General features: G+C 45.0%; 1 protein-coding gene across 1 annotated transcript; it reads left to right on the plus strand.

Annotated features, from left to right (window-relative positions):
- On the plus strand, positions 1-8399 carry LOC142591067 (uncharacterized). The gene is made up of 3 exons (XM_075703437.1): positions 1-129; positions 5290-5556; positions 6851-8399. Exons 1-3 carry the CDS (start codon positions 54-56, stop codon positions 7429-7431), a joined length of 924 nt encoding a protein of 307 aa, XP_075559552.1. The 5' UTR covers positions 1-53; the 3' UTR covers positions 7432-8399.
- Positions 8400-20797: the final 12398 nt, after the last annotated feature.

A 20797-nucleotide genomic window follows, 5' to 3' on the forward strand; every position in this document is an offset into this window, starting at 1 on the left:
GAGCGTGCAGAAATTGGAGACAGAAAGTCGCCCGGCTGCGGCCACGTACGGCGATGCAGTCTCATCGCAGGATCAACCTGATTCTGCTATTCCTCGGAATGCTAGCGACCGGCCGTGGGCAAACAGCAGGTTAGTTACATGCAGAAAAAACTGTCTTGTAGTCTGCAATGAGAGATCCAGAATTTAAGATCTACCATGTCCTTCATTAGAAAGTGAGGGTGACTGCGAAATCAGTTATATGTGCGAAAAAGTTTGAATTCGTCGGTTTCTTGTTGCAGGAAGGATAATTTGCTTATTATAGAAGAGGCCGCTTTCGTATAAAATTTATTATGCAGGGGGGGGGGGGCGCCAGTGGTAGCAGTTTAGCCCTCTGCCGTGAAATCGTAGTGAAAACAAATCTGCAAGGGAAGAATATAGAAAGAATGAAACAACAAAAACCTTTCCCACCGTTTGCCCACGGTTTACTTGATAATGATGAAAGAAACTATCACAAAAAAAGAAAATGATTATTCTATTCTACATTTACAATGGGGAAAAAGAAAAAAGAAAGGAAACAGGGAGGTTCGCTTTTAGTGAGGGATAACAACCACATGAGGCCAAAGCCAATAAAGTCACGAAAACTACAAGGAAAGTGAACCGTTTTCTATTATATTGTGATAATAATTCACGACTAGGAATAAATTTGCGATATATGTTTATTGTATTACAAAAACGAAAACAAAGTGGAAGAAAAGGCAACCTTGTCGGCAATGGGAATCCAGTCACAACCTCCGCATAACGCGCCTGGGGCTCTATCAATTTAGTTACTGCGAGATCAGTCGCTCCGTCCACTTCCTTATGTATTTATGCGCATATATGTATAACTTGGAAGTGTTAGCTAGCACCACTCGCGGCGCTGGCGGTGGATGTAGAAAATCTATGAAACCGCAGGCGTCATGTAGTGCCTGAGCTTATGTGCACGGAAACCGGTCAAAAAGTTCGTGTAGCTACCACCAGATGAGAAGATCGCCACTTTACAGGCCCTTGCTATTCAGGGAAGGAGAGGAACAAAAGGAATGTCAAGCAGACGAACCAGCGAGTTCTTTTGGATGATACCAAAGTTCTATTTTTTTAACACCAGAGGCGTTGCCCTTAAATGGAAATACCGCTGTACTCCCATTTACAATACCGCTGCTGAAAAAAAATTATTTTCTGGAATTCGATGAGGAACTTCTGTCTTTGATAAAATATAAACATGAGCTCGATCAGTGAAAGCCGTGGAAAGGAATGTCAACATTGCGTTGAATGGAACTATTCAGCATCGACATTGCTGCGCCTGCCCTGTGTAGTCAGGAAAAATATTGTCGTATTCCGCCTCGGTCTTCATAGTTATTCCGATCTTTTTCTATCCAGAACCTTGTATATACAGATGTCGTGGTGTAGTAATTACATGGAAATGACAACCTACTGAAATTTGTTTAGATATGCCATCATCACTTTTGCCTAGCAGTACAATTTTCCCGTCATCCACTGCTTTAGGCACTAAACCACAGAAACGATGCACATATAAGTGCGAGCATAGAGCATACAGAGACATTGTTCCCGAGAACAATGTCTCTGCAGTGTCTCTGAACAAAGTGCCTGACAGCTCTCGTTAATGTCATTTACTAGAAATCAGAAGGAAGGATATGTAGTTTAGAGATCACGTTCAGGTATACACACAAACCTGAAGCCAAAATACAAGTTCGATGTCTGCTTTCTACATAACCGTTACAAGGGACAGCACAGTGTTCGGGCTATCGCAAATCGCATAATCCACAACAGCAGGGCTCGACGCCGGAATGTCCGCCTCGAGCCTCCTATGCGTTCTACGTAATCCCCCCCCCCTTTACTTTAGCGAGATATCCCCAGTGATTAAAGGGCTAAACACCACTAACCAGTATTAATTCCGTAAGTACAAATTCAAGGCATCATGTATTACAAAATGAAGTGCAGAAGAATTGCGGCTCCGGCTCCGCCAAAGGCGGCGGATTACCACCCCACACGAATGTCGACAAAGGCAACAGAACCTCACCCCAAAATTTAATTTCAGTGGGATCCTAATCAGTTTGGCGTTCCGGGTAATTCAGTCATTGATGATGAAGCAAGTGTACCGCAGGTGGAAAATGAGACTTGGGCGTCTTACCGTCACAAAGCGGTGCAGGCAGCACTTCGCATCAAGTGTCTGTCCGAATATCGAGACGTGTGTGTGTTTTGAAAAAAAGCAGTGGTCAAAACAACATCATATTTTACATCAATTCCATTATACGTACAATTTAATATTAGAGTAAGAGTCAGTGTGTCTATTGTTTCAACAGACAGACTGTAAATACATACGCTGTCTCCAGGCACTGCGTACGTAAAGATATTTTTCATAGAAAAGGTACCTTTTGCTACATACCCTTTCTTGCAGTGCGCAAATAATGATCGCCAAATGAAAAATTGAGTTTTCTGGACAAAATTCTCGGAAGGCCCGTGAATTGGCGTGTATTACGAGATAGGTCTGGTTTTTTGAATTAACTATTCCCTGCGTACGAATTCCTGCCACGCAGTCTTACTATTCTGCGATATATAAAATGTTCACTGCGCCAACACCCGTTCACTCGGCCGGCTGTTCTATTCTCTGCCTCGTCGTCTTCTCTTCCAGCACCCGCCTTGCAAGCGCCCAATCCCAAGTACACTCCGTCTTCCAATATATATATATATATATATATATATATATATATATATATATATATATATATATGCATCTATACTGCATGCTCGAAGATTTAAAAAATATATGTTCAGTAATAAAAAATACAGCACCAAAACTAAAGGGGACACTTCATTTCATTATTGATTTATTATACATTGCCGATGTCATTTTGGATGATCGAGACGCGTTATGTTTGCGGCGTATCATGTAGATATTGTGATATGCATTGTGTATACTTAATCTCGATCTGAACGGTCCGTGAACGCAATCCAATTTTTAAATATATAGTTTGAAAGCGAAGCTTAGTTTGTGTAGTTCGGATCCAGGTTCAGGTGCACTCTTCGGGGGGGGGGGGGGGGAGGTGCTTGGACTGCGCAGAGGAGGGCGCGGGCGAGGGTCACGGTAGGCAGAGGTGCAGGTATCGAGGGGCCGAAAGCGGGAGGAGAGGAGGCGCGCCAGTTGGCTGTTAATGCTGGCGATTAAACCGCCGGGCTACGGCGGTGGAGGGGAGACAGCCCATGTGGCGGCAGTGAAGCGACGCTCGATTGGTCGCGGCACCGGAGTGTACGCGAAAGCTTCGCCTACGCTGATTCCCACAGTACATTGAGCTGGCATGATTCTTCAACAGAGTGTTATAATTTTTCCTGCTTGACTTGCATGCGTTATAATGTACATTTTTCGTTTGAATTTACCGTGAAATATTCGTAAATGCGTTCCGAGATAATTGGAGGAGGAAAGAACTTTATGGTGTGCCCTGCGAGTTGGTGGGGAGGGCCAAAGGCCCCGCCTAGGTGACGGCCAGGAGTTCTTGGGTCCTGGCATTTAATTTATATTCATTTTCTTGGCTGCTATACACTTGATGCGCATTGTTTGGAGAAGTGAAAGACAGTAGCTGGCACAACCCATGGCACCAAATTTTCCTCTACACGCGTTTAATAAAGAGAGAGAGAGAGAGAGAGAGTGATATAGGGCAACGGAGTGACTCTGTCGAACCCCTCCGGTCACGAGGGCAGATTTGCACATCCACAAGAAAGGGGACGTAGTGCCCAGCGTTATTGTAGCTCAGTTTGCCGAGCACCAGATGTCTCATGAGAACGTTGTAGGTTCGGCTCCCGTGCACCGGTTCCAAGGTTTTCATTGCGTGCCACTTGCGTTTTGCTTTTCCTTTATAGAAATAAAATTATGAGTAAACGTAAACGGGATGCTTAATTACTCAACACTTCAGCTTAAGAGGAAGCGTTAGCTCGGGCCAAACTCCGGCGCGGCCTATTCAAATACATGTAAAACACAAAAACGCTTCTCTCAGATAACCACTGGACCGGTTTTTAGAAAAAATGTTCAATTTGAGAGAGAATTCAATTCTAGTGACTGTTGAAAGCGGGATTTCGATTTAGAATCTGAATTTCGTGAAAAGAATTTTCGAAAATTTGAAAGTTCGAAAAAAATAGATGCTCGAAGTTTATAAATTAATAGCTCTGCATAAAGAATATATATCGCGGTTCTGTAAACGGCATCCATTAGATCATTTAAGGCGGACAAATTCAATATGTCAATTTTTATCTTACGTGAATTTGTTACGATGTGTACAAAGGTTCAGCAAATGGTGTATTCCCATATTACTGATTTTTTTAGATTCATCTGTAAGATATCCATTTTGTCCGTTTTAGATGTACTATCAGATGGAATTCACAGAATTGTGTACCATTTTTCCTTGCGAAGTTAGAGGGTTGTAAACTTGGTAGTTCCGCTTTATGAAAATTTTCGATTCTTGCCAATCTTTAATAAAAAAATTGACGAACTAAATGAAAAATTCGAAACCAACAGTCACTAGATTTACTGTTTTCCTTTAAGTGCAACAAACCTCGTCCAACATTGTGTAGTGGTGGCCGAGAAAGACGAATTCTCCTTTTACGTGTATTTATACAGGAGCACCCGAGCTAAAACTTCCTCTTAAAAGAATGGTTAATTTTCTTGGTGATGTTCCTGGCTTCATCCTGTTGCCTTCATTCCATAGGTACATTGTGCCTCCTTGCATATGGGCTTCCGCATGATGGCATTAGGTTCACAAGGGTCCGCCTCCAAAACGTGCGCTGAAATGTGGTGGCATGACACGTATTACTCCGGCGCAAAGCTTTTCTGAAGCAGTGCTGAATAAACTACGTGAAATCGTTATATACCCGATATACCCGCTTCAGCGGCATAATTGCATTGTTTGCCCGAAACCTTTGAAATACCAATTTAGTTTGTAAATATTATTTAATTAACTAGCCGAGTATTGCGATGTCTCCTATAAATAGTATGCACTGATACAAGTTATCCAGATACCGAGGAGAAATTGCAGTACCGGCTGCCTTTCACGCGCTCGAATAAAAGACTAGGCGGCCGCTGGAGTAAGCGCCGGCGCAATTGTCGTAGATCTAATTCAATGAGCGGGACACTAGCGCAATAGGTACACGTTTGCGAGAGAAAAAAAGCTGAAAGAAAATAAAACACTGTCTTGAGCCTACTTGTGCGTACTTTGTGAAAAGACGGTAAATGTAAACCTAGGATAACATCCCCGTTATTGCTTTCAGGTTTCCAAAGAGATGGGGGCCGGATTGGAAAACCTGCACTTCTGGACGAGCTGCAAGTAACCGAAGGCGGAGCAGAACTTCGTGCATCACGACACCAGAGAGGGACCCTGATTGATGACCGCAGAATTCCTTTGCGCCAGTTACAAATTCGGTCACAGCTCATCAGAACAGCACTTTTTGAAAAAGAGCCGTCTTACAATAACATCGCTAATCGCGAAGACGACGGAAACTTCGGCATTGGGAACCGCTCAAGGATGCCATCAAGGAGTGCGCAGATTAGTGACAACTTTAGAAACGTTCGAGGCGTAGCTTTGGGTTCTAGCTGGCAGCCCGTTGGACATGATCCTCCTCAAACAGAGATAAGAAGTCGAGTGCGAAGAGAAACTCAAAATACAACTCTACGGCGGCGAAAGCGTTACATTTGGCCATTTTTGGCGCTCAGCTGGCTGTACTTGCCATACTTATACTCAGGACTGTATGGTTACTCTGCGTTATATTCACCATTTTATTACAGTTACCCTTACTACACATACAACTACGGGTACGGGTATTATCCGTACAGGTGGGTTATTAATCCAGTCTACGTGAATCCTGTGCAACCGACGGGCGCGGCTACGACACCCGCCGCGGCTAGCTGATGGCGTCATTCCGTTGGTCGTTTTAATATCCCAGAATCGCAATAAAAATACGTCTTGAAGAATGTTAAGTAGACGACGTTCGATTACTTCCTTTCACATAGCTTCTAAATTGTTTCTTTATAACAGTTGTTTCGTTGTCAAATCGCTCGATTCACTGAAATAATATTAACAAACGGAAGGGAACCAGCAGTTTGCTGCTTCCAATTCAGTTTCAGAGAACAATAGGAGAACGCGCATTTCAAGAACAGCGTAGTATGCGCACGCACTGTAAAGGAGTTCAGTATATAGATATGACTATTGCGGTGTCGTGCAAGAGCAAACTTTTCCATTCCTGGCGAATGAGTTGAAAGATGTAAAGCAATCTTGAGCACCATGTGGACAGTGCTCATGCATCAGGCTAATTTTGCACTTGCCCACATTTATTGTGGTCGGCTTACCTCTGTTTCAAGTCGAGCGAAGGACGGACCAGACGGTTCTTTCACGCGCCTTGGCACGTGTCTCAACACTGGGAAGAATGTAGGTGATGACTTCGGAAAGGGAAGCAAAGCAACTTATTGACAATGTAGACACGCACAGTAAAAGTAATTTCGGCACGCACGCGCAGCTGTCGTCTGTGCAAGCACACTTGGTCACGCGATTTTTGAGGAGAAAATCGTAAACTTGACAGAGCAGCACTAGTGTTCAGACGAAGATGACCAAACTTAGATATGTTCTACTGGCATGCATTCTCCTCGACATTGGTAAGACCACAGATTATTCCTGCTCTCAATTTTAAGTGCAAGCAAAGAGAAAGAATTTGGCATGGCAGCCGTTTCACCAAACGTGCATAGTGCGTGCTTGGTGAAGCAGGTCTAATGCTGAAGTGCTGATCTCGTGAAACAGTGTTTGTTGATCGAGATTATGCGTTGTGTGGTCGTTTGCAGTTTCCTTGACAAGTCTTCACCATATATCAAAGCGCACGTACGGCTATGGCGGCAGGATGCGTGGCGGATACCGTGGTGGCTACGGCGGGTTCGGAGGCTACAGGGGAGTCGGCTCCTACGGCGGCTACCGCGGTGGTGGTTACAGGGGCGTGGGAGGAGGTGGCTACGGTGCAGGACTGAACGCGCTGACCACAGCCCTTTATGGCAGGGTACTGGATGGCCTGTATGGCGGTGGCTTCGGCGGAGTTCAATACATCTATGTTCCAGTCTACGTTCCCGTTGACGACGGCACAGTGGTCATCGTGGAGGAGGGCGGCGGCTCCGACTTCGGCAATGCTGGTTCGGGTACTATTGACACGGGAGGCGAGGGAGTTGACTTCGGTGGCGCAGGGAACGAAGAGGCGTTGATGTACCTGAATAGCGGCGACAAAGCGGCCACTCGCGTTAAGCCGGCGAGCAAACCTCTCCGCGTGCGCATGGGCAGGGAGCGTGTCGTACAGAGGTCTACGGAGCTGGGTCTCGGTAGGACGTACGCATTGACACCGCCCAGGAGGAGCCAGCTGCGCAGCCAGCAGGGCTAGAGGGCCCACGCCCGCACAAGTCTTCCACTTTCACCTTAGGACAAACATCCATATGCGAATCGAGAAACTACGTTGCATGGCCAGCGAAGAAAGTTATGTACGTGATCTTAATGTGGTACCAACGTCGTGTAAACAAAAACTTCGCGTTTGGACATCACGATAGATCACTGCAGACGAGACCTGACGAGATCTCAGAGTGAATATTTTTATTCTAGTGCGGCTTGAGTAGGTCCATACGGTAACACAGGAGAAGCCGTTGCCAGGCAACCTTGATACGTTTTATCTCTAAAATAAATCTCTGTTGCAGCATACATTTTACAAACATTTTATAGCCGTTATTTAGCCCTTTCAGCAGAACACAAGAACGTGCATTGTGATTCACAGAGTCACAGTATATAGGCAAGAACGTTTTGTTAGCGCGGACGCCTACCAATACTGACAGCCGGAGATGTCAAGGCAACGGCCGATGGTAAAGAGTGGTGCATTACTGGGCAATGTCTCTAAGCTGTAAAATATGGTACGCAAGTAGGTTCTCGGCTTGCTAATTGGTTGAATGCGCATGTATGTTAATTACGTGCTCGGGAGCGGAATGCGGGTGAGGATCTATCGATATAAGAAGGTTGTTCTGAGTAAACTCGTTCAGCATTAATGCAGGTTTACACTCAGTTAAGCTATGAAAGAAAAAAACAATTAGGGCAATAGCATATGAAATAATCAAGCAATTAGAGAATATAGCGTTTTTTTAAGTGCCACGTTAATATGTTTGACTCCGCTTCTTCTTTACTTATACCATTTTTTTTTTACCGGAAAATGTTGCTCATTGTTATACTGCATGGTACGCTTTGATCTTCACTCTTTCTAATGTGATTGAACACTTCATTATGACACTGAAATCTTCATCTTGGTAAAATATTTCCTGTGTTAATGCTGTATTCCGTTGCAGCGAAGGCTAGAATAAGTGTAAAATAAACGGCCAAAAGACAGTTTACGGGTCTCTTGTTCTCTCCCGGAGAAGTTTAAGTGAAGAAGCTTGAATCACTAGCATATATTATTCGGCAACAATGGGCAAGCATCCATCATTCTTTGATACCACCCTTTCGAAGTCTGTACAGAGCAAAAGAACAACACGGCTTTTGAATCTCTGGAATACCCCCCTAGAACTAACAGGAACGGAAACGGGTCACGCCGGCGAGTATTCTTGACACAGGCGACTCATAGCCGCTTGGAATTAGGTTCGCGGGACCGCCTGCCTGCGGCAAACTATGCGCAAGCGAGCGCGTGAAAGAGCCGGTGCTCCGCTTTCGTGCGCTGAGCTGAACGTCAGTGACTCAAGTCTCAACGTGGAACCTGAATGACGCCGACCATCTGCGGGCTGAAACCTTGGCTCCACGACAATGTTCGCTCGGTACAGGATCTTGTTCATCGCCGGTATTGGTTTAGCCGCTCACGCACCAATGCTTGAAGCTGGTCCTGCGATATTATCTGGTAAGCACGAGGACAACTAGGCTGGAAACCACTTTGCGACGTTGTCGTTTGACAATGCGCCCGTTCAGCAGTTTCTGAGGAAATTTCGTGGTACACAGCGTAATTTTCGACTGTGCTAAAAGTTTCGACATCTCTTTGTTTGTTTGATGTAGAGCTTTTATGCAGTTCGTATATTTTTTGAATTTGCATAACAATCACAAAAGTCTGCTGGCAATCCTGATTATCTTAGCGTACACAATATTATGTTTAACCATGGCCGGTATCCCACAATTCCCATTTTGTTTCAGCTCTCTTAAGCACTCAGGTATCATGAGACAACCTTTCATGGCTTTTTTTATGGCAATGGAAAGTCAATTGTCACACCTCAGCGGATGAGAATAGTTATTTACCGAGGAACCCGCGGCTAACAAATAATTGTTAGAAACAGGGCCGAGTCCACATCTTATTAACATCCATGCGTCAATGAAAAAATATGGTGAATAGCAATGAAGCCATGAACAGTGCATGCCGTTTCATGCTGTATGTTGTCGTCTGCGTATAAGTCTCTGTGGACCTATAGGTCTGCTCTGTGGTTTAGGTTTGATGTGGATGAAAAGAACCAGGGGCCAAATATATTCGTCAAAGCTTTTCGTTCGTAAGAGCTTATTGTCATTGGCTGGCAGCCTTCATTAATGATATGTGCAACATCACTGTTGTTTGGCAACCGCTCTTAAGGTCAGTTGTAGCATAAAAACTAGGCCCCTATTCACAAAAAGCTCTTACGCTCGAACTGTTAGTAAGAATGAATTACAACCAATTCTGATGCTGGGCATATTATTAGCGAAGACATCCGGAAAATGGCAAAGAGCACTTGTGGATTAAAAGCTCGGAGAATTCGGTCCCAGAGGCCTAACTCACAAACAGTTTTCTCCGCAAGATGGCCAGCATCAGGAGTGGCTGGCATTTGCTCTTGCGTTTTCTTCTTGTGTTTTTGTTTTGTTTTATTGTTTGGATACGCGCCCAGAACTAAAATGACTTTCTAGCAGTGCAACAGGGAAACTTATTAAACTCGTGCCTGGGAGCATTACTGCACAGTTTATGCACTAATGTTCCATACACACAAATGTTGTTCTTATTAGTTACAGATAACCACCGAACTGCATGTTGTGCAATCAGGACTCCGGTTGTAAGGTTTACTTGTTTCTCAAAAGTTGCTCTTAGAATGAATAGTTGACCAATAATTCTAAGGTCTTCCTTGAATTATGTACAGTGTAAGAAAAGCGGAGTATGCATTGCAAGAAAAGAACACCGTCTTGCGTGCTCTCTTCACGCTAGCACTGTAGTGCATAATGCCACACAAATTAGCCCATAAGTGCGCTCCTTTCATCATTGAAGTTCAGCCCGAAAACCGTATTTTGCTGTCTGCTGTGATTTATACTTTCTGCGACATCTCTAAATACTTCCCTGGGAAATTAGCACACTGAAAGAATTTCCAAAACGCGGCATTTTTAACGAACAAACAGCAAATGCCGAGTGCAAGTGCAGCGAAATCGGGTGACTAGCTGCCGTTGTCGCACGACGAATTGGACGAAACGATCACAAAACGATGACATGGCCACCGTTCACGTACGGAGAACGCCAAGCTAAGAGAAGAAACTTCTGCTCAATATAAATAAATAAATGAACAGTGTTTTTATCTTTCAGAAAATACTTGTCATTATTACGTACAATGCATAATGAAAGGCGGGCATTTTTTTATCATCAGAAAGTATCATCTTCTAATATATGCCTATAGCGTGCTTCAGGCAGCAGTTGACCTTACAAGCGCGTGCTATAGGGCCGATGGTCTTACGGCTTAGCCTCTAGAACGCCGGTCTTTGAATCAAAAGTCCAGGGTTACATTCTCGGCGCGACCAGGGAAGCAGAGTTTACGTTTCACTGCTTGACAATCGAAAAGGGGTATTATTTGCCAAGAGCTTGCCTGAATGCCATTCTTGTCGCCTTGAATACATTCCCACGGCCAATCATTATTTGGTGTTTTGCAAATTGTCCGCAGCACGCGCAGCACGCGCTATCAAATATTGGGAAGCCAGTCGGAAGTTATGTCTGAAAGTCCTGAGAGAGTGAGAAGACGAAATGTAGGGAAGTTAAACGTATCGCTCATGGCTTACTATGCAGCGCGGAGGAAGCGCAATGTGCTCATTACATAGCTTAGGATACGACGATCAGTTAAAGCGGACTGCAATTACCTATCATGAATAGGGACAAAGTAATAAAGCGATGAAAAGGTGACAAAGGAGCAAGTGAGCACTATGATGAACAGCTGGGGTGTAAGCCCAGCCACCAGAACAAGAACAGCAGTGCTGTCATCCACGAGGAATTTATTTACATTGACCAGGAACTTTGCTGTGAGAATAGTGGTGGCAGTGAAGCACGTAGGTGGCATGCAGCTGCTGCTGCTCGGTTGGTTGAGGGGTGTCTTGACGGATATATTTGTGTGCATATGCCCGAAGTTTATATGTGCGCCGAATAGAAGTGGCAGCAAGTGGCCTCATGTTCTGTGGAATATTTGATTTACTTGATTTTCTTTTATTCACAAATTCTGGGGCCACTGGGTGAGTGTGAACATTCTTGGCCAATCCTCCAGAATTGGTCTGTGCCACTGTGACAGAAAAGGTACAGATCCTTAAGTGTAGCTAGATATGTGTCGTACTTATCGGTGCATACACCTGATATCGCCATTCTTCTGTCTACAAGAATCAATACATCAGCTTCGGCCTTGTGACATCGCTACGAAGGCATGTGACACTGTGCATCCGCCTGATTTCGGGTTCGCATTTTGACATTGGTTGATGCGGTGTAGTGTATAAATATAAAAACTACAGGAGATTACAGTTACGTATTTTATGATGGATAAACGTAAACATAACATGAGCTTGGCCGCTACATAGATGAAAGTAAACACAAGTGTACGCATCGCTGTAAGTTGTACAGCATTTAATTAACCGCTTCACCAATGTTTCGCTTTACATAGATTCCAACGTGAGCGTTGGATCAACATTTATTTTTTCCATTATATGCATTCAGTCACGTTCTACAAGTGTAGAAGTTCAGGGAATCAAAAACACTGCTGACAGGCAACCAAAAAGCGCGTTTTCAATTGCGGAGCACGTGCTTCGAAAATCCAAAAAGTGACGAAACTGCAAATCACCCAGGAGAAACATGCCACACGGCTAGCCGCAAGTTATACCTACAGCTCTACTGTTTCTTTTTTGTCGTAAAAAATCTCAGTGGCGTAGCTAGGTCGTCTGGCACCCGGGGCCCATAGATGTTCTGTCTACCCCCCCCCCCCCCCTATAATAATAATATTTGGAGTGTTACGTGCCAAAACCACTTTCTGATTATGAGGCACGCCGTAGTGGAGGACTCCGGAAGTTTGGCCACCTGGGGTTCTTTAACGTGCACCTAAATCTAAGCACACGGGCGTTTCCCCCCCCCCCCCCAGGGTGTAGTCGAGGAAGGCGAGGATATCGACATTTTCCGGGTTTCAGCACCAGTACAGCCTCCTAGGAAATCGCACACGTCCCCCGGTTCCCCCTCTCCTTTGCTTTCTTTCGGAGAGATCGCGAATGCAGCAGGTATACACGCTGTTTTTCTGCGCCAAATAACACAGGGCGCTGCACTGATACTTGTGATAAGCGCATGTGCACATCTTCTGTCAGACTGTAAGGCTTGGCAGCCAATACAAATGCGGCATCGTGGAAAATATGGCTCACGTCACAATTAACAAAAAATATCTTTATAAAGTAATAATTACCAATTTCAACGGCAATATTGCATTTGCAAAATTGAATCCCGACATTCATATCTTGCACAACAACAACTTCACAAAAATCCTCGTAGGTACTATGGCGCGCAGCATTTTGGCTGTGGGCAGCCCTGAACGAAAACGAAAATTAAATTGTGTCAGTGATTCTGATCTCCCCCCCCCCCCTATTAGAAGAACGGAAAACGCCACCTGCCTCCCTGCTGCGCGGGCGCCAATGCTATGACAATTACGAGTTCTCTTCATTCTGATCAATAAAGCCTTGTTATTATTTGCTGCTATACGGACAAACCTGATTATCCGAGCTGCGGTATCCCCACAAGATTGGGAGCAGAATAGAGCACGCTTCGTGTCGATTCTTGGCGTCACCATAAAAAAAATAGAAAAGGCCGCGATGAAGCCCGTGCCAGCGAATGCTTGCCCTACTGTTGGTCTGCACTCTGCACTGCTATCTTTGAAGTTTGTTCGTCTTCGCTGCGCGTTCTGAACGGAAGAGGGACCCAAGAGCCTCAACGCCCTACAACGACTGACTATGTTTAGTGACGCCTGCTCCCAGCATGAACGCACGGCACGAGCGCTCCCCACATGAAAAGTTCCGCTAAGGCGAGTAGTTTAGCAACCACATTGCGAATTAAATTTTTTTGCCCGAACATTCGTGCAATTATTTCGTGGGGTGTTGGTAGAGCTGCAGCTGACAATTCTGCGGCGCGACGCATCGGGTACATGAGCTCGGGCTACTGGATACCGGAGCATTCTTTGCCATTTGCGCCCAGTCAAGCCGGCGGAAAGAGGGGTGTTTTCAGACGTATATGACACCCCCCCCCCCCGCCCCTGGCCCCTCGCACCCGGAACCCCCCCCCCCCCCCCTCCGTTGCTGTGCCATTGCAAAATCTTGTTTAAAAGATTGCAGCAGAACCCATCTCACGATGATTGTCGACGGTGTATAATGCGTTAGCATTGAATCAATACAGCGACGCTGCGCATTGCCACCGTCGAAGCAAGTTATGTGTGAGGCGTGTACTGTAGCGCGTCTCCTTCGCGCTTCCCTAAAACACTCGGCCGCGTCTAATCCTGCGCGTAGCCTCCGAAATGTATGGCGCGCGAGCCGTTCGAACGCTGATATATATATATATATATATATATATATATATATATATATATATATATATATATATATATATATATATATATATATATATATATATATATATATATGTGTGTGTGTGTGTGTGTGTGTGTGTGTGTGACTATGTACTGTTAAGCGTTTATCACTGTATATATCATAATCATCACCCAACACCTGGAGTAGCATGTCCAGCGAACAGCCAGGCTGACATCTCCATCATATCATTGAAGCCTGTTTCTCTTCCTTGCATGCACTTTTGTCTGGACACGCTGCACCATCTAGTAGCACTGTCGAGAAGTCCACTCGTAGCCGCCGAGACGATAAGCGGGGCGCGCCGGTGCCCGCGGACGCTGTCACTCGCTTGCCGCACACTCAGTGGCACACACTCAGTGATCGAAATTGCTGGGACGTTCAGTGAAGAGCGGTGTATACCTAGAGTATCGTTGGCGCAGCTCACTAATGGGTTGGCCTGAAAGGCGTTCATTGAAAGCGGCGCATACCCAGTGCGTTTGTGGCGCAGCCTGCTTATGAGTCTGGTTGATGTCTTTGAGGAGCCCTTGTGCAGTGGGTTTGATTCTGCTCAGCATCGAATAAATTTAAGAGATATTTCTTCGTCATCGTAGGGCGGAACATAACTGTTTACCCAAGCTGGCGTCAAAGACCTTCAATGAGGAGCGGCACATACATACTGACACATGCCCAGTTGCCCAAGTTGGCATCAATGAGGTTCATTGGAGGCCACCAGCACAGGCCGAGTGGCACATACCCAGTACTCCCAGTCGGTCTCAAAGAGGTCGTTCGGACAACGGTGCCTACCCAGTCCCGCGTCTACAGTGACTCATGTCGGCATGAAAGGGATTAGCTTAAGAGACACGCTAACACACACCCAGTGACCCAAGTTCATCCGGTGGCTGGGTTCCAGACGTGCTTCCTCAGCACGGCAACCCTATGCGATACCTATTCGACCACTGACACAGCACAGCAGCCTGATACGCTAACCAACCGACCATGGTCAGCAAGTTGCCTCGCCCGTCCCTGGAAGATGGGATCAGGCAGACCTCATGGCAAAAGGCATCATGGGGGAGGCAGATGCCTATTTAATTCAATTCAGTTCAATTTTATTCCATTCTACACCTAAAAAATATGGAGGAGGCCAGAACAAAAAGTGACTCTTTGTTCACATGACGGGCACTCGGGGCCACCTTACAAGGCAGACAACATGACACTACATGTTATTTTTGACGTAAAGAAACACGCTCAATATGCGTAATTGCAATTCACAGAAAAACGCTATACGAACACATACATCTAGAAACAAGAGAAACACAATTGTTCTCAGATATACGTTACCGAAGAGACACACACACACAAACTTTCTCATTGCTTTCTTACTGATAAGTGCAATAAATAATTCATGTTTCAGCAAGTAGTTGAAAAGTTTCGGACTCATGTGATATAATATCTACTCACTCACAATTAAACGTGCGTGTAGTATAATCCAGTTTTCGGTATTCCGGAATGGGTATAGGTGTGTTTTTAATTTAAGGTTTGCTAATGAACGCAGTATTCCATCAGAAAATTTAAGGCTTTGTTGGTATCTGCGGACTAAATTGTAGGCATAGAAGCTGTGAAGAGAAATTATGCAAGAATGCGTGGGAAGTGGGGCCGTGTGTATTTTTGTAGTGTTTCCCAGCTACATACATGACGGATGGCTTTCTATTGTTGTGCGTGTAATCGTGCGTGTGCGTGTCCCAGACAAGAAAACAGTAGCCTCCTTGAAAAAATATAATGCCTGATACAGTGGGGATATGCTAGCAGGGAGTTTTAAAAAAATGATATTTTGCTAGTACACCAATAGCCGTGGAATTGCAACACTTGAGACGGTTGATATGTGTATCCCACGACAAATGTTTATGAAAGTAGACTCCAAGAGTTTTAACGGTATCAACAATCTCTGTTTATTTATTAAAAATGATAATATTTATTACGTCATTATTATAAAAATTAAGCAATAACGGACCTGAAATGCTCCCTTGAAGAACTCCTGTATTTGCGCGTGCGCGTGAGGTTAAATAACCATTTATTTCGACACATTGCATGATGCTGTTAGATCTAATTGTAAACCGCAAACACCGTACAGCTGTAATTTTTTTAGTAAAGTTAGATGACTCAGACGATCAAACGCCTTGGAAAAATCTATGTAAATGCCTCTTACTGATTGCTTTCCTTCGAATGCTCTAGGAATAGAATCTGAGTTAAAAGCGCAAGTTCTGTGGAACGGCCACTCCGAAAACCAAATTGAGCGACTTCATTAAATTAGTCAGCGAACTTGGTTAGTCTAGATGGTGATGACCCTGGATGGTTCTTGCGCCAGTGATGGACAGGCGCAAAGGAGGGAATACAATGTCTCGATGTGGCCGCACAGGCTGAACGCAGGATGGTGCGATGGGACCCTTCCTGTAGCGACACGTCGCCATGAAAAAACAGCTAGTCCGTAGAACCGCGCGGGCTGCCGTACTCCTAAATAAAAATACGGAGTGCGCTTGTCCGAATAGCCGGCAACGACAGAGACTGAAGGGAAAAGGGGCAACCCATAGAGCGTCATACAATAATTACTAGAAGGTTCTTTGGCGCTGCGATCGTTCAGCCACCATGGGAATGATCGAAAGTAGACGGATTTAGCTGATCTTCGGGCTTGGGGATGGAGACACTCCTGTGGCTTTGTTCATTATGCGTTTTATCTGCCTTTATTGTCCTAAATTTCAGAGCAATGTGTACTTATTTAAGTGCTACATACTCTGCGAACACACAAAATTGCTACTAATTGCAGTGGTTCAGACTGTGGAGGTGACCAAATGGAAACGCACCAAACGTCTCAATGCGCCGACTTTCCCGCGAGAAATTCATAAGGGCGTTTGTCGATGCTTGCGTCCGGGCCATAATGGTTTCAATATCGGGCTTGTCTACTGAGGTCCTGTGCTGAAATCCTGCCATCGAAGATTTTTAATCATGTTTATCTACTTATTACACAGTACTTTGTTGAAATGACGAGTTTACGAAGTCACGAAGCTGTTTGAAGGCAGAAGGACGAAGTTTAGGCAAATCCATGTACTTCCAATAATTCCCATTCCAGCTGAACCGTCCTAATTGTAGCTACCGTAGATACTAGTGCCAGAGTTACCTCTAGTATTTATTGTATGAAACTCTATGATTCAACCAAAGAGGAGGAGCCAGGAGTCGCTCGCACTGGTTTTCACCGTTCTGAGTGCTGTGTCATTTCCGGCGAGCAGTAATGGTGGCATTCCCCTCCCGAGGAATTACATCTACGTCGATACATCTACGTTTGCGAACTTTTTCTGACATATTCACTCGTATTTCAAACAGGATATTTTGCACATAAACTGGTGTATATCTGTACTATCTGAAACTAGGGTTTATACACGGTCGAATATTTGTTGCTTGGCCTTTAAAAGGTACGGGCCTTTCAAATGAGACTAATTTCTAGTTATACGTGCACGGGGGGGTTGCGCTGCAGGCATCGTTCAGAAACCGCGTTTGGTCGAGTAGCATGACAAAAAATTGAAGAATAAGGTAAACTAAGCCTCTCAACTGTTACAATGCACACGAGCAAGTTTCTTTCTTTTTCTTTTCGTACTTCGTCTTGATTGGTTCTATGCGCGGTGATACACTTTTTGAAGATATGCTGTTTCAGCATCTGTTAAAGATATGGAGATATATGGATATATGAAAGATACGCATCTTGCCTCTACTGGATATGATGTGAAATCTCTCTATAATCTTCCTACTCCATTTGTCTTTTTTCGTGAGAAGTGAACCTCGTGTCACCAAACGGTGTGCTGACCAGGCGCACTTGTTGATGTGCATTGCCAGTGTCGTGGTTATGGCTAAGTGTCTAAGTCTTGCATTTGCCCAGAGGCATACTCCTTCCCGCAGGAAACGGGTATGGAGTACTCTACAGCGCAACTCCGTGTCTATGAGAGAAAGCTTTAGTTTGGGGCCAACTCCAACTTTACAGCGACGCTCTATCTGGCTAGCCGATTCATCCAACCATCTGTCTGTTGCCTGTACGCCGAAAACTCCTCCGGCGCCACCCCATGCTTATGCACAATAATAAAAAGAGAAAGAAAGGCACCGGATTGGCTGCGCCAGTAAGAGCGTCGTTCTTCCCCGTCGCAGCCGAGCGTGTGCGCAGCAGTTTCTCTCCGGCTCCAAAATGGATAGACCCCGCGTCATACGTACTCCTGAGGATAAGGCAGCTTTCGATCAGCAACATAGCGAGCAGAACCGGGGACGAGCTCATCTAGGCCGTGCCGATGCTGCAACCCGGGCACGAGAACAGGCTCGTGCAGCCAAGCACAAGCAGCAACTGCGTACAGAGGATCCGGCAGCCTACCAAGGCGTCGTTTGAAGAATTGTCGCAATTAAACCAGTTATAAACACTGGGGCGGCACGTTTCATCTTCGCTGGTTAACCATCTGTACGGGGTGCTTGGGTGGTGTTTTTGTTTTTCTATTCAAAGACAGTCAAAACGCAGAAATGCTTTGATGGAACAACCGCTGGAATGATTTGAATGACATTTTTGTATTCTAGAGAATAAGTGAAATTCTAGTCACACTAGAAATCAGTAATTTCATTTCTGGCTTGCAATTTTTTTCGAAAATAGCCGAAAATGGGTTCGTTGAAAAAAGCAGGAACTTTACAAATCCGTAACTCTCCACCAAAGATATGCATTATGTTCTGTAAACTGCATCCATTAGAGGATCTAAAGCGGACAAATTTTACATCTACATCTACAACTTACCTGAAATTATTACAATGTTTAAAAGGGTTTTGCAAATGTCCTATTTACAAATTAGTGTTATATATTATAGTGGTGTATCAAAATAAATATAATACAAGTTACAGAGTCCTATTTTATGGCTGAGCTTTTTTTTTAATTTGGCGATTTCCATAATTTTGTTTTAAAAATCTACCAGCTTGAATAAAAAATATGTTGCCTACAGTAACTAGATTTGAACGTTTGAGTGGAACAAATCTCACCAAAGTTTGTGGAGTGGTTGCCGAAAAAAACTATTTCCCCATCAACATGTATAGACAGCCGCTCCAGAGCGCTTCCTCTAACAGATGCAAAAATGTCTTATCTTTCAGAAGTGCATCAACGAGCAGAGGACTATTCTAGAAGATGTGATGAAAGAAAAATTCTCTTTATTACAGTTGTCTGGCTTTGTAGACCTTGTCTTTCTTCGATTTCTTTGTAATTCTACTCTTTACCTACTACCATCTCCGTTTTATCACCGTCGATGAATCACGTGTGCAAAATCAACAGTTCTTATTCTGCCCTCGTTGTATACGTGCTTGCTCCTTCATCCTCGTGTGTGTCTTTTCGTCATATCCACCAAGGTTGCTTAGTGGCTCTATGGCGTTGTGTTCGGCAATTCCGCCGAGCATCAGAGATATTAAAAGTATCTTTTTTGTCATTATAGAGCGGCAAATTGCCAGTGGCAATTCCTCGTTAACGAAGTTGGTGTCGAAGACGTTCATTGAAGAGTGGACACCTTCTTGCACATAGTTAACCAGTGACCCAAATTGGTATCAAATGGTTTCGCTAAAGAGCATCACATACAAAGTGGAAAATACGCAGTGCTCTAAGTCAGTGGGAAGGACATTCATTTAACACCAGTACAGATACCCATGCCCCATACCCAATCTGGCATTGCTAGTGGCCCATGTTGTCGTAAAAGAGGTTCGTTGAATAGCCGAATTTGTTTTCTGGCAGGTCCACGTTATATGGTAGAGCGTGGGTGTTTCCTGGCACGACGGGTATTCGTCAGTGTACTGTGTGGGTTGTATTTTACTGAGTGTGTTTAAGTTCGGATATGCACCCGTCTGTAGCAGCCTCCAAGCTACGGAGTCCTCTCTAGTGAGAGAGCTATGTGGCGGGGGGTACCGCTTCATGCTGCCCTTATAATGGTTTAGGATAGCCGAGTATTCTCTGGGGACTGGCTCGGTTTCCTCGAGGTCATTGGCGGAGGGTGCTTGGTATGCAGTGTATCCTCGAGCTACCCTATCAACCTCGCGGTTGCCTTCCACGTCCGTGTGACCCGGCATCCACACTATCGTGTGTCTAATTGGTTGTTCTTTTTCTGGGTCTTGTGTGTGGTGATCTTCAGAGCGGAGTATGCGGAGCGCTCTGTGACCTATTCTGCTTAACATGTAGTTTTGGCATGCTGTTTGGGAATCGGTTAGGATGGTTAAGGACTGCCTAGTCCGATAGCCCTCCGCTGCCGATAGAGCGACGGCCGCTTCTTCAGCCTCGACTACCGTTCTGTCCCGTAGAGATGCGCTGACGATTTCTCGCATGTCCGAGTTTATCACCACCGCTACTGCGTTGGGGTTGGTCGGTCTCGCCCTTCTGGTGCATGTGGCTGCGTCCACGTATACTGTTGTTGCCTGGGAAGCTAGTATACCAAACCCGAGTGCAGTGCAATGGGGAAGCTAGTATACCAAACCCGAGTGCAGAGCAATGGGAAGGAATGCTCTCCTGCGACCGTCAGGACGTCCAACTAGGGCTGATCCGACGGGCCCAGCTGGCAGCGGCATCCAGCGGAGTCGGACTAGGGGCAGAAGGCCATTGCCAAGAAGATGGAAGACACCATCTTAGCATCAAGTTCATCAAATTTTCTAGAGCTTAATAAACGTTTTTCCTCCTCCTCCTCGTTGAATAGCGGCACATATGTACACAGCACCACATGCCAAGTGTCCCAAGTTGGCTCGACGGTTAGTCTCTAACTATGTTCCCTCAGTGCCGCAGACCGACTCGCTATCCGTTCGACCAAGAACTGCACAGAGATCCAGGTTTACGAGAAAGCAGTTATAGATAGATAGATAGATAGATAGATAGATAGATAGATAGATAGATAGATAGATAG

The sequence above is a fragment of the Dermacentor variabilis genome, chromosome 1 (genome assembly GCF_050947875.1).
Source record: "Dermacentor variabilis isolate Ectoservices chromosome 1, ASM5094787v1, whole genome shotgun sequence".
Taxonomy (NCBI): Eukaryota; Metazoa; Arthropoda; class Arachnida; order Ixodida; family Ixodidae; genus Dermacentor; species Dermacentor variabilis.